General features: G+C 44.3%; 2 protein-coding genes across 2 annotated transcripts in view; both read left to right on the plus strand.

Annotated features, from left to right (window-relative positions):
• The window catches only part of Phax (phosphorylated adaptor for RNA export), an 18,450-nt gene extending 10,395 nt beyond the window's left edge, over positions 1-8,055 (plus strand). The window contains exons 4-5 of the mRNA XM_021214349.2: positions 947-1,030; positions 7,426-8,055. Coding sequence (XP_021070008.1) covers positions 947-1,030; positions 7,426-7,695 — 354 coding nt within the window. The 3' untranslated portion in view covers positions 7,696-8,055. The remainder of the gene's footprint in view (positions 1-946; positions 1,031-7,425) is intronic.
• An 825-nt stretch (positions 8,056-8,880) lies between these two features.
• On the plus strand, positions 8,881-14,018 carry Tex43 (testis expressed 43). Its single transcript, XM_021215106.1, has 3 exons — positions 8,881-8,997; positions 13,094-13,202; positions 13,702-14,018. The coding sequence occupies exons 1-3, from the start codon at positions 8,891-8,893 to the stop codon at positions 13,909-13,911; spliced, it is 426 nt and encodes a 141-aa protein (XP_021070765.1). The 5' UTR covers positions 8,881-8,890; the 3' UTR covers positions 13,912-14,018.
• The last annotated feature ends 496 nt before the right edge of the window (positions 14,019-14,514 follow it).

Raw genomic sequence — 14,514 nt, forward strand, 5'->3', positions numbered from 1 at the left:
CCCTGACTGTCCTGGAACTCACTCTGTAGACCAGGCTGGCCTCGAACTCAGAAATCCGCCTGCCTCTGCCTCCCAAGTGCTGGGATTAAAGGTGTACGCCACCACTGCCTGGCTAAGCCTAAGTCTTGTTTTCTTGTGTCCCCTGCCTGGTTGGCCTGGACCTCTGTGTAGACCATGCTTGCCTTGAATTCGTGATCTGCCTGGTGTGCAGCATTTCACTCAGCTGAGTCCTTTGTAACCTGCCATGGTGCAGAGCCCGAGCTCTCTCTCTCCTTTAACATGGGTGACTGTGTAATAACACCAACACAGTTATTAAATATCCCACTTTATCTTTTTTTGGATTGATATAGTATTGTATTCTATTTCATTACTGATCTTTTTCATTTTATTTTGTTTATTGTTTTATTTTGTTTTTTGAAACAAGATTTTTTTGTGTAGCCCTGGCTATCCAGGAACTCACTCTGTAGACCAGGCTGCCTTCAAACTCAGAATCCATTTGCTTCTGCCTCCCAGTTGCTGGGATTAAAGGCATATGCTATTCCTCATTTTAATTGCCAGACTCACAGGACTAGCTAGATAGCTCAACAGTTAAGAACATATGGCAGCTCAGAACTGTGTGTAACACCAGTTCCAGGGAATTGGACATCCTCATATACATGTAGTCAAATCACCAATGTTCATAAAACTAAAAGGCAGAGTCAGATCTGGGTTCAAATGGCTGTCTCTGTAAGTGTGCCTCTGTTCACTTACGCCCTGGTCCTCCTCGGAGCCCATGCTGTAGGAGCTGGGGTTGTAGCTCAGTGGCTGAGCACTTGGCCAGCATGGCAGAGGTCCTGACTTCTCTCTCAACACTGTTGTAAGTCATCAGTCTTCAAAGAATAGGTTTGAAATTTTCTCATTTTGCCTATGGAAGTGTCTAGTTTACTTTTTTTAATCCTTTTTGTAGAACGGTAGCCGACGAAGAACACCCGGTGGAGTTTTTCTGAATCTCCTGAAGAACACACCGAGCATCAGCGAAGAACAGATTAAGGTAATGATGACGACTGCGTCCTTGGCTGTACGATGCATCGGAAAGCCAGATTTAGGGCTCACATTTGTAATCCCAACACCCAAAAGCAGAGGCAGGAAGATGGCTGCACGTTCCAGGGAAGATCCCATTTCAAAAGATAGAGGAGAGCCAAGTGTGGTAGTGCATGCTTTAAAACACGAGGAAAAAGATGCAAATCTTCAGTACTTTAATAAATTAGTGGATCAGTATTGCCTTTCTTCAGTAAGTAAAACCTATGTATTTTGTTAAATTTTCTTCCCTTTGAGAGCCAAGATCAGCCTTTTTTACATTTTTTTGGTGGTAGTTTTCCTTATTAATGAGCATTTTAAAGTAAAGACTTTATTAATTTATTTATTAACTTTAAACAATGAATGGAAATATAAAATGAGTGTATATTTTCGACTTAGATTCATTAGTGGTAACTTTACATTTGTTTCTGTTTTGTTTGGAAATGGACTGGTGTTCAGCTCTGATTGTTTCAACATGCACTTTTTTTTTCCCAACATGCACTTTTTTGTTGTACTTATATTTTATTTGAGAATCTGGCAAATGCATACAATGTATTTTGATCATATTCCCCATCCAACTCCTCCCAGATCTCCCAAACATGTCTCCCTCCTAGCTTCATGTCTTCTTGTGTTTGTTTTTATTGGTGTTTTTGTTGTGGTTGTTGTTGTTGTTGTTGTTNTTTCAAAACAGGGTTTCTCTGTATAGCCCTGGCTATCCTGGAACTCACTTTGTAGACCAGGCTGGCCTCGAACTCAGAAATCCACCTGCCTCTGCCTCCCAAGTGCTGGGATTAGAGGCGTTTGCCACCACGCCTGGCTCTCGTGTTTGTTTTTAGTAGTCCACTAGACTATAGTTAGTGCTCCCTGTGGCCTGACTACTGTAGCATGGGCAACCTACCAGAAGCCACATCCTCAGAGAAAAGGACTCCAACAACAGCCATAAAGTCCCAGTGATCCTTCAACTAGGGGCTTTTGCTTGCTTGTTTTAGGTTTTCCTTTGTCTACTGAGTGTTTTACAACTGCATGCTTGCAGCATGTGCCTGTGGAAGCCAGAAGAAGGTATAAATACCTTGAAACGGAGTGCAGCCACCATTGGGTGCTGGGAACCAAATTCACATCTTCTGCAGGGGACACTGAGCCCACCTCCCCAACTAGTGGTTGGTTTGTTTTCAAGAAGCAGTCTCACTATGTAGCCCTAGCTAGCCCAGAACTCACAAGGATCTTCTGCCTCTGCTTTCTAACTGTTGGGATTAAAAATGAAGCAAAGCCGGTCCAGCCTTAGCTGGGAATAAGGCCTTTTGCTGTCCGTGCTGCAGTTTTGACTGGCTCAGACTTATAAAGCTCTTAACAAGTTATCTTACATAGAATACTGTACAGTGTTGATTTTTTTTTTTTGCAGCTCATTTTTTCCTTAGATTTTTTTTTTTTATTGCACTTATGGTGTCTGTATGCACATTTGTACCATGGTTCCTGCAACATAGAGGTCAGAGAAGTTCATTACCTTCTTCCACCATGTGGGCTCCAGGGATAAACGCAGGTCATTGGACTTGGTGGCAAGTGCCTTTACCTGCTGAGCTGCCTCTTGTCTTCCCCTCTCTGGAGGCAAGAGCCTCACTGTGTAGCCAGGTTGGTAACTCACAGTCCCTACTTAGCACCCAAGTGCTGGCATTACAAAGGACTGTCATTACAGATGTCTGTTGCCACGCCCAGCCTCTGGTGCCCTTTCATTTGATAACTGGGGAACGTGATTTACAGTTAGCATTTATGACCACATTTCAGAATTAGCCTCTTACATGGGAAGCATCCAATACAGCTGTTGTCCATGAGCGGCTCTGCACTTTATTATGTCAGTGAGCAACAGGGATTGGAGCTGATTGATGCAGGCTGCTTGGTCGGCTGCATGCCTAGCATACACAAAGCCTTGGGCACCACATAAACCAGGGACAGTGACGTATGCCCATAAGCCAAGCCCTTGGGAATAGGCAGAGGCAGGATCAGAGGTTCAAACTAAAAAAACAATTAAAACACAATAAATAAATAAATAAATAGAAAGAAGTTCAGAGTCATCTTTTGCTCGTCAGCCTAGACACCCTCTCTCAAAGTGGGGTGGGGCTTGGGTGTAACTATGTCTCGGGGCTGGAGAGATGGCTTAGCAGTTAAGAGCACACAGAGGACCTGGGTTCAATTCCCAGCACCCGCATAGTGACTCTAACTTCAGGAGCTCTGATACCGTCTTCTGACCTCTGTGGTAGTCACTAGTTACACATGCGATGATGCATGTACAGAAATGCAGGCAAAATGTTTTAAATCTTAATCTTTTTTAAAATACTGATACCAGATAGAAGCTAGTTACCTTGAGCTGGTTCCTCTTAGGAATATAGTTTACCTGTGCTTGATGATGGGGCTCCTCTCCCTACTTCAAAATCCTGGCTTAGGCCGCAGAGTTGGCTCAGTGGTTAAGAGCACTTGTTGGCGAAAGACCCAAGTTTAATTTCCAGCACACATGTGAAGGCTCACCACTCCTCACACCAGCATGTGCTGTACACAGGCACACATGGAGACAAGTGTTCATCGCAGAAAATAATTAAAATAAATCTTGGTTTAAAAAAACCTAATAAAAGGTTTTTTTTCTCTGTTCTTCACTTCTAGAAGTATAGGGTGGTTGTTTGTTTGTTTGTTTGTTTGTTTTAATCTGCCCTTGAGATTGCTATAGGAAATGTTAGTTTCATTCTTTCGTTGCACATCTGAAGTTTCTGGTTCCCCCTTTTTTATTCCTTATGGAAGTTAGGCATTGTGAGGAGTGCAGTTTGTGTGTCTCCTTGGTGGCACAGTTGTCGAGCAGTAGACACTGTATTTAATGTTCTTTCTGCCACTGTAATCTTCCTGTGGGGAAATGATCATCCTCTCAGGGCACACTGGATAGCAGGGTGTTATTTTCAGAAACTAGATTGACATGGCGAAAAGGATTATGCGGTTTTACCAGTTAATAGTGACCATGAGCATATGACTTGATCTGAACCCCATTTTTCTCACCTATAAAATAAGGGACTTTAGAGCAGGGAGGCAGCTGTCGGTGAGGTGTCTGCCGCTAAAGCAGGAGGGCCGAGTTCACAGCCCCAGCATCCACACAAGTTTGCCTGCTGCTGGGTTTGGTGGTGCACATCTTTAATCCCAGCACTCAAAGGAGAGGCAGGTATATCTCTCTGTACTTTGAGGCCAGCCAGGACTACATAGACTCTGTCTCAGGAGAGATGGCTCAGTGTTTAAGAGCACTGACTGCACTTCCAGTGGTCCCAGGTTCAATTCCCAGCACCCACATGACAGCTCACAGCTCTGTAATTACAGCCTACTGAGGGTTAGGGTTAGTGAGAGGTCCTGTCTCAAAAAGATAGAGGGAATCAAGGAATACATCTGATTCCATATCTAACCTCCAGGGTCGTGCACGCGCGCGCGCACACACACACACACACACACACACACACACACACACAGCCTGTTGAGCAGTGTAATGGGAAACTGTTGTAAAGGGTTAAATAACATGATATTGGGGGTGGGGGAGGAAGACACTTGATAGAACAGAGAACAACTCTGTTCTGTTCTCTCTTCTTTGCAGCTATGTCTAACCTTAAATTTAAATTTCTGTTGCCTCCATTTCTGGATGTGGGATTATAGCATCATGCCTGGCCTAAGAGATATTTTGAATAAATATCTCTTGGACAAATGGTTCCCCAGGACAAGAATGAAGACAATAATGTCCATTGACCCTGGGCCAAGCATTGATACTATTTGATACTATTTGAACTCCAGGATGTGAAAAGAAGTTTTCCCTGTTACACAGATAAACAATAGAGGAATAGAATTGCCTGAAGCCACTTAGAACACTCTGACTCTAAAATGAGTGATTTCACCATCCTCTGTCTTTGAGTTTTCAGGAATTCTGCACTACAGTAATAATAGAAACCTTAGGGGCAGGCTGGTGGAGAGAGCTCAGCAGTAAGCGCCTGCTGGTTCCCAGCTCCCGAGTGTAGCTGACAATCATGGACCTCTTATTTGTGTGGAGATCAGAGAACAGATAATGAATGGGGAGAGATTCTTCCCGCCATGTTGGTCCCTTGGGTCATCAGGATTGGTGCAGCATCTTTACCCACTGAGCTGCCTGCCTTCCTTCATCCCTTTCCTTTTCTTTCTCATTTTTCCCCCTTTGGGTGTTTTTGATTGGTTGATTGGAGTTTTTTGTGGGGAGGAGCTGTTTTTGTTTTGGGTTTTTTTGTTTGTTTGTTTTTGCTTATTGTTTGTTCTTTTTGGGAGACCTTGTAGTTTAATATTTAAGTTGTAGAAAATATAAAGGAGACAGCAGCCAGCAAAGGCCACTAGGGCTGCGTAGTACTCTCCTGTCTCAAGAAGGGGGAGGAATTAGGGTGCGTGTGTCAGGAGTCGCCACACAAACCGTATGAACACTGATCTCAGGGAAGCAAGAGTAGTTTATCGAACACATGCCCTAATACTAGTCAGACCCAGAATTATCTGAACTATGACATCAGATAACATTTTCTGTCGGCTTAAAGGAAAAAAGCCACAATGTGTTCATATGCAGGTACAGGAAGAGCTGCCTGGCAGTCACCTCTGTTATTTTAGACGTAACAGTTCATTTTGACCTTTGATTTGATGGGTCCTATGTAAAGTCTTGTGGAATTCCTTAAGATTAGCAAACCTCATGCAGAACCTTCAGAACACAGAACAAAAAGGGTGTGTGGTCATGTCCTTGCCCTGAGCCAAGTGTTATGACCGACAGGCATGGAACAACAGGGCTACAACTATGCTGGGGGGGGGGGGAGGTCAGACCATGGCACGTGTTTGTGAAGGGTTTGTTGGCTTTTGTTAGTGAGACCGTCTCACTGCAACCCTAGCTTGCCTCAGACTGACAGAGGTCTCTGCGCCTCTGCTTCGGAGTGCTAGGGATTGGAGGTGGTGTGCGCCCTGCCCCACCTGCAGTTTGGCTTTGGTAAGACTTGCAGTGGTTGGTGGGAAAGCAACTTCATGACCATTTACTGCATTGCCAAACATTACTAGTGAGAGCTTTTCTTAAGATCAAGATACCTAATAAAATGTGAAACCAGGATGTAGTGACACACACCTATAATCCCAGCAGATGGGGCAGAACGCAGCCTAGTCATGGCAGTGTAGTGAAACTCTAACAAGAACATATTTATTTATATTGGTTTTGCTCCTCACAATACTTTTTTTTAAAGATTTATTTATTTAATGTATATGAATACACTGTAGGAGTCTTCCGACACACCAGAAGGGGACATCAGATCCCGTTACAGATGGTTGTGAGCCACCATGTGGTTGCTGGGAATTGAACTCAGGACCTCTGGAAGAGCAGTCAGTGCCTTTAACCACTGAGCCATCTCTCCAGCCCTCTCAATACTTTTTTTTTTTTTCCGGTTTTTCGAGACAGGGTTTCTCTGTGTAGCCCTGGCTGTAGACCAGGCTGGCCTTGAACTCAGAAATTCGCCTGCCTCTGCCTCCCAAGTGCTAGGATTAAAGGCATGTGCCACCACTCCCGGCTCACAATACATTTTTGTCACTTTTTGGATGGGGTGCCAATACACCCATGTAGTCGTGAGTACTACATGTCCAGCCTGGAGTTGCAGTAGTTACAGTGGTAAGTACTGTGCTCTTCAATATTTATGCTTAGTTTATATGTTTGTGTTTGCATATATGTGTGTGCATATATCATGTGTGTGCAATGCTGACAGAGGCCAGAGGAGAGTGTCGGATGCCCTGAAACTGGAGTTAAAGGTGTTATTTGTTGGTGTTGTAAACTAAGTCCAGGTCCTCTAGAAAACCAGTAAGTGCTCTTACCTGCCATTTTTCTAGCCCCTACAAGAATAGTTTTAAGAGATGGAATTACTACATTTTGCAAGTGCCATGTTCTTAGGCACAAAGTCACTTGGCTTAATTTCTTAGCACAGGCAGTCATACATATATATACAAATACATATATAGTTAAGACATTTCAAGTTTTATACCTTTACTCTTCTATTTTTTGGTGGAGAGGGAGGAAGAGTGGGGAAAGAGATAGGTTATAGTTTATTTAAAGTCTAAACAAAATTTCCCTGTGGTAGCAAACAGATATGTGGTAGAATGAGCATGGCCTACTTGGTAGAAGACTGTCTGAATGCAGCAATCTGCACTTACATCAGGAACTGCTCTGATAATGAGGTCAGCAGGATTTGTTGGTGAGAAGTAGATGACTGGACTGTAAAGGCCTGACTCATAGGATACTTGTAACAAATCATATGGAGTGGTTTCTTGTTTGCTACTTTTTTTTTTTTTTTTTAACCCAAGCTCTTCTTATTTCAGGACATTTTCTACATTGAAAATCAAAAGGAATATGAAAATAAAAAAGCTGCTAGAAAAAGAAGAACACAGCTATTGGGGAAGAAAATGAAACAAGCTATTAAAAGTCTGAACTTCCAGGAGGATGACGACACATCTCGAGAAACGTTTGCAAGTGACACTAATGAGGCCCTGGCCTCTCTGGACGAAGCCCAGGAAGGACCTGGTGAGACCAAGCTGGATGCTGAGGAGGCCATCGAGGTGGACCACCCTCAGGACTTGGACATCTTCTAAGCACACTGGGGACATTTTGAAGAATAAACCTTTGTTTAAAAAAAGTTGTTACCATTTCTACTGAGGTTGCTTTACTGTACTGAAACTAGAGAAAGGGGCGCTGTTTGTGTTCCTGTGAAGTAGTCATATATGTGGGCAGTCGGGTGCCCTCGGCAGCAGTGTGGAGGGATGGCTGAGTCTGACGGTGCACACACAGCACGGGTTCGTTCTCATTCTGTGGCATGTGCCGATGTTAGCTTGGGTGGCGCTGACCGCTCTGTTCAGCCCACTGTTTCATGCCATTAAGACACTTTGGTTTTCTGATTCATCTTGGTGAACTATGCTTTGGTTTCACATTCCATTAAACTATTCTGTACCATGTATAAGTTGTTCAGCTGTTACGTTCAGTCATGGGAAGGGTCTGGGTGTGGGCTGAGATGCGAGCTTAGGCCACCAACTGTGTCTACTACTTTGTGTCATTCTTTTAAATGTTAATTACTGTGTGCGTGAGAGAGGGGGGTGTGCAGGCCATGCATGTGGTGGTTAAAGGGCATTTTGTGGAGCCAGGTGTCTCTGTCCTTTAAGTGGTTTCTAGGGTGCAGGGCCCTGCACCTCAAATACCTTTATCTGCTGAGCCTTTTCAGTCTTACGGACAGAAACTTAAGTCTGTACTGAAGTTTCTTACCATTTGTTTGTCAGAAGAAAATAATAGAAGATGCTTTGTTTTTCCTTTTGAGATGGAATCTCCACATGAAGCTCTGGCTGACCTAGAGTGCAGTCTGTGTAGATCAGGCTAGCCTCAAATTCCCCTATGTAGCCAGTGATGGCCTTAAACATCTGGTCCTTCTGCCTTTTCCAGGTGCTGAGGTTACAGGTGTGTACAACCACACTTGGTGTGTACAGTGTTAAAGATGGAACATACAGTTCGGTCATGAAGAGCAAGTACGCCAACTGAACTACATCCTCAGGCTCTGGGCCAACGTAGCTTTCCTTTGTCAAATTTTCAGTGTCTCTACATAGTCTCATTTTTCAACCATTCCTAATGGTTTCCATGAAGAGACATACACTCAGCAAAGAGCTCTGACCTGCCTGCAACCTCTTAGCTCCTGAGGGTTGCTGTGGCTTTAACAAGACGATTGTTACATCAGTGGCAGCGGTTTCATCAGAATTAGACCATGGGAGGTTCTAGGTGAGAATTCTGTCATTGCTGCCAGTGATGGCTTCAGAAAAAGATGCCGGTCCTGCCTTACCCAAACTCGACGACGACAATCAAACAGCAGAGAACACATCCAAACCTGTTGAAGAGCAGCCTCAACAGGTCAGGTAAGCAGGAGGGGCAGGGAGGCATCGATCAAACACTCGCAGGCTTTTCTTTGAGGAATAAATCTATTCTTTTGGGGCCAGAGGAGAAAGTGGAGATGGTGAGACTGGTAAGGGAATACACACACACTTGGTAGATGAAGCAAGACTCCAACAAGTTCCAGCATATTCTCCCACAGCTTATATATCCCAACAAAATCTTTCAAGCAGTATAAAAATTAACAATATGGTTACATTCTATTTTTCTAGTATTTTAAAGAACAGTTATGTTCCCAATACCTTTAAATGAATAAATGTTTTATATATTACAGATAAAAAAATATTTCTAAGAACACACATTCATGTCTAAGCAAGTTGTTACAGATTAAATATAAGCAAGCAAGATGTTTTGGTTTTTTTTTTTCAGCCAGTTTTTCTTACTTACAGGCTATGATTTGTAGTTACAAAGATCCAGTCATTAATCTTCTAAAAAAATCTTAAAAGAATCACAGACTTATATTTAAAAGTCATTTCTATTTTAAATCCTCAGGGTGCATACCTATTCATTAACATTTTTTTTATTAAATGATATCAAGAGCTTGAGGGCAAAAACAGGTACAAGAAATATACAATCAGTACCTTGATCATCAGCCCAGCTTTAACAAGAAGCTTGTTCCAGCTGATACTAGGAAAGCTGCCGTTGTTCTTGTCTCCTGCCCTTAAAAAATCCCTCACTCCACTATCAAAAGGGTGCCTTTCTCAGCCGGGCATGGTGGAGCACACCTTTAATCCCAGCACTTGGGAGGCAGAGGCAGGCGGATTTCTGAGTTCAAGGCCAGCCTGGTCTACAGAGTAAGCAGGACTACACAGAGAAATCCTGTCTCAAAAAAACAAAACAAAAAAAGAAGTGTGCCTTTCTCAGCTTTAAATTGTTCCCCAAGATTTTCTACATCTAGGCCACTAATAAAAACATCTTTTACCTAACTTTATTAACAACTAACTTTATTAACAATACATCTCCAAACTCTTAAGAATGGTAGGGAATCATTGACCTGCTTCTGTAGCGATGCTTGAAAAAGATCAATCGCTAATAGTGTGTCAGTGACACAGCTCTTAGTCCCAGTTAGGGGCTGGAAACCCCCTTAGAGTTTTATACAACTCATTTATTAGGAAGGGCCTGACAGCCATGAGGGCAGCAAGCGAAGAGAAACTCCACGCCAGCATGAGGTCCTCTTGACACAGCCCGGAGTGTTCTGCCTTTCTGAGGCACACCCATCATGGTTGTGCTAACAGATGTGCCACAGTCTGTGAACTCTAAAGCTGTTTTTCTATTCCTCTTGCAGTCCCCAACACAAGCCTGCCAATAAGTAAAGACCTCAGGGTTGGGGCTGGTGGTTTGTTGTGTTGAATTAGAGACAGAACAGGACCTCACACGTTAGGCCAGTGCTCTAGCGTTGAGCCTCATCAGCCTCCTCCGCATCTCCCCCGCGACAGGGTTTCAATAGTCCAAGCTGGGCTTGGCCTCCCTATATAGCTGAGGATGACTGTACTCTTCTGCTCCTACAGAGCTAGGGATGTTACAGGTGTGCACCACCGAGCAGTGCTAGAGATGGGATTCGAGCTTTATGCATGTTAGGCAAGTTCTCTACCACCTAAACTGCACCCTTTGTCAGCCCCTTAAAACCGTTATTCCCTTTTTTTGTTTAAAAAAAATTGCTTATGTGTATTTGCATGAGTTTATGGACATGTCTTTGTGGTTGTGTTTCTCTCTCTCTTTCTCTCGGTCTCTCGTGTGAGTGTGTGTGTCCGTCCTTGGAGGCCAGGAGAGGGTGTTACATTTTGGGGGACTTGGGGCCACAGGCAGTTGTGACTGCTGGCAACTGAACTCCCATGCTCATGGTGACAGGCACTCAAATGCTCTTAACTGCTCAGCCATCTCTGCAGCAGCCTTGAATTTAAAAAAACAAAACAATTTTTTTTTTTTTTTTTTTTTTTTGGTTTTTCGAGACAGCTCTGGCTGTCCTGGAACTCAGGTCTGTAGACCAGGCTGGCCTCAAACTCAGAAATCCTCCTGCCTCTGCCTCCCGAGTGCTGGGATTAAAGGCGTGTGCCACCACGCCCGGCTTCTTTTTAAAAAAAAAAATTTTATTTATTATATTTATATGAATACACTGTAGCTGCTTTTAGATACACCAGAAGAAGGCATCAGATCCCATTACAGATCTGTGAGCCACCATGTGGTTGCTGGGAATTGAACTCAGGACCTTCGCAAGAGCAGTCAGCGCTCTCAACTGCTGAGCCATCTCTCCAGTCCTTGATTTTTTTTTTAAATTGAAAATAGTTTTTTCTCAGATGAAATACATCCCGACCACAGTTACTCCTCCTCAACTCCTCCCGACCCTCCTCCACACCTCCCCTGTACCCCAGAGCCATTCCCCTTGTTTTCAGAAAAGAGCAGGCAAAAAATTGGAGATACACTTACTTCCACTGTTAGCAGTCCCACAAAAACTCCAAGCTGACAGCCATGACATATACATAGAGAACCTGGTACAGACCCATGCAGGCCCGGTGCTTGCAGCTTCAGCCTCTATGAACCCAAGTGAGCCCTGCTTAGCTGGTTTGGTAGGCCATATACTGGAGTCCTCCATGCCCTCTGATGCCTACAACCTTGCCTCTCCCTTCCCCCTTTTAGATGCTGTCTCCTAAATTGTCCAGACTGGTCTAGAGTTTGTGATTCTTCTGCATGAGCCTCTCACATGGCTGGGATTGCAGGTGTGCACCTCCAACTCTCCATGATTGCAGAGGGTTTTTGTTGTTGATGATTTGATCTGCAGAGCACAATAATTTTGTACTTTGTCTCAGTTGTTTTCCTATTGCTGGGACGAGGCACCGTGGCCAAAACAACTTATTAGAGAAGGGTTTATAAGGAGCTCTGGTTTCAGAGGGTTCGGCCATGGCCGTGTTAGGGAGCATCGCAGCAGGCTGGCAGGCACAGTGCTAGAACTGAGAGCTCATGTCTCCTGAAGAAGCGCAAGGCAGAAAGAGGGAGTGGGCCCATCCCCAGTGACACACCTCCTCCAACAAGGCCACACCTCCCAATCCTTCCCAAACAGTTCCACTACTGGGGACCACGTGTTTAAATAAACATATGAACCTATGGAAGCCATTTTCATTCAGACCACAACAGGCTTCTCCTTGGATTTATACAGAAAGCTTAATGGTACATAAAGAGAGAAGTTTGTGCAGGGGTAATGAATCTGCCTTATAGAACTTGGATAAAGAATCCAAATTAGTCTTTCCCATCTCCTTTTCTTCCTTTTATTTGGCTTCGTATTTCCATTGGACAATTCAACGATATGAAGCAACTTGTGGTTTACTATATTTATTCTTAAAATGAGATTGTAGGGGCTGGAGGGATGGCTCAGTAGTTAAGAGTACCTGCTATTCTTCCAGAGGTCCAGAGTTCACTTCCTGAACTCTGAGCAGTTAACAAGTGCTTCTAATTCCAGCTCTAGGGACTCTAATGCCCAGAAAAGCGCCTTCCCACACATATACACACACCAAATAAAAACAAAAATCTGGGTTGTATGTCCATTTGTAGTTAGAGTACACATACCTGGCCCTAACTTGATCTTGCTGATACTTGGGCTGGTTGGTGTTGTGGAAGGGTCTCACTGTAGCCCTAGCTAGCCCTGTACTCAGTAAGTAGACTAGGGTGGTCTCTAGCTAGCCCTGTGGTCAGTAAGTAGACTAGGGTGGTCTCTAGCTAGCCCTGTAGTCAGTAAGTAGATTAAGATGGTCTTTTGCTAGCCCTGTACTCAGTAAGTAGACTAGGATGGTCTCTAGCTAGCCCTGTACTCAGTAAGTAGACTAGGATGGTCTCCATAGCAATCCTGTTGCTTCCTGACTATTGGGATGTCAGGCCTGAGTCACCACACCCCGATGGCTGGCTGCTGAGAGATTTAAAGGGTTGGTTGGCTCACTGTGAGATGAACCCATAGCATAACTCTCTCCTACAGCTAGCTGCAGGATCTGAGGAACACAACTGTGTCCATTCCTTAGAGTGACATGGACACACGTTAACTCCAGATCTCCTTTCTCCTGTCTAATTAACCTTCAGGTGTGACGACATTCACTTGCCTCGGTTTTCACTAAAGCAAGGGATGATACCAACCCGTTACGTCATGCCTTGGAAGGAAAACATGAAATTTAGGAACGTGAATCTAAAGGTATTTTCTCACAAATATTCCACTTAAAGCCTGCCCATGACTGATAGACATAAAGGTGTTTTCCACTAAGCCTGACAGCTTGAGTCTGACCTGTGATCCACGGGATGGAAGGAGACATCTGAATTCTGCATGTTGTGTCCTCTGGCCTCTGCACACATGCGTGCTGACATATGCATGCATATACGCTACATAAACTAAACATGATAATAAAAAAATTAATATAATCTCTAAGGCATACGTATGTGTGTGTGTGTGTGTGTGTGTGTAAACCAAAAATAATGCAAATACAAACTGAAAATGGATACACTGGAGCACTTGAGAAGGTTGTATCAGACTCACTTGCCCTGTTAGAGGCGCAACAGAAGTAGGTGGCATGAACAGTAAAGTCACAGCACAGAGTGGGGGTTGGAGAGGAGACAAGAAAAACGCTTTAAACCTAACGTAAAAAAGACAGTCTGGTTCTGGTGTGCTGTTCAGCAGAGTGTTTTTCCTCTCTTAGCAAGCAGAAGCCTGTGGGATCTATGCTGGTCCCCTGGAAGATTCTCTGTTCTGGGGTTACAGCGAGCGGCTTTGCCACGGGGAAGATCGGAAAGCCGTCCTGAAGAAAGGCCTGCCGGAGATAAAGATTGCCGACATGCCTTTGCATTCGCCTCTCTCCAGATACCAGAGCACAGTGATCTCCCACGGCTTCCGGAGGCGACTGATCTGATATGCGGATCTCGGAAGTCGCTGTCATTCGGTAGTGGTGTGCTTGCCTAACACGCGAGACCCTCAGGGTTTGAACCCCACTACTACAAAAACCAATAAGATAAAGTAGTTCAGTCTCTTGCCTTCCCTCCGTTCTGCTGCTTAAGTTCTTTGCATTTTGCCTACCAAGTTTGACATGTTTAATGATTATACGTCAATAGCGTAACGTACAGATCTTAGGAGCTTCTGAAAGGGCTACCTGAGGCTACCTGAGGTGATGTGGAAGAGGAAGGAAACTGCGCTTAGGGTGGATTACACACCGGGTGGATAAATAGCAATGGATGGATCCAGCATTCAATCCCACTCACTGGGAGTTCATGGGTAGGAAGCAAGTCACCGTGTCCTGCAAATAAAGTTTGGCTGCAGACATCCTCTGGCCCTTACAGGCTTCCCACCTCCATTTCTACTTTGATCCGAGTGTTTGGGAGAAGAGACATAATACGCTGTCCTATTTAGATCTGAACCCCGTAGTCACTCGGTAGACCAGGCTGGCTTTGAACTCAGAGATCTGTCTGCCTCTGTCTCTGTCTCTGTCTCTGCCTCTGCCTCTGCCTCTGCCTCTGCC

The sequence above is a fragment of the Mus pahari genome, chromosome 15 (assembly GCF_900095145.1).
Source record: "Mus pahari chromosome 15, PAHARI_EIJ_v1.1, whole genome shotgun sequence".
Classification (NCBI taxonomy): domain Eukaryota; kingdom Metazoa; phylum Chordata; class Mammalia; order Rodentia; family Muridae; genus Mus; species Mus pahari.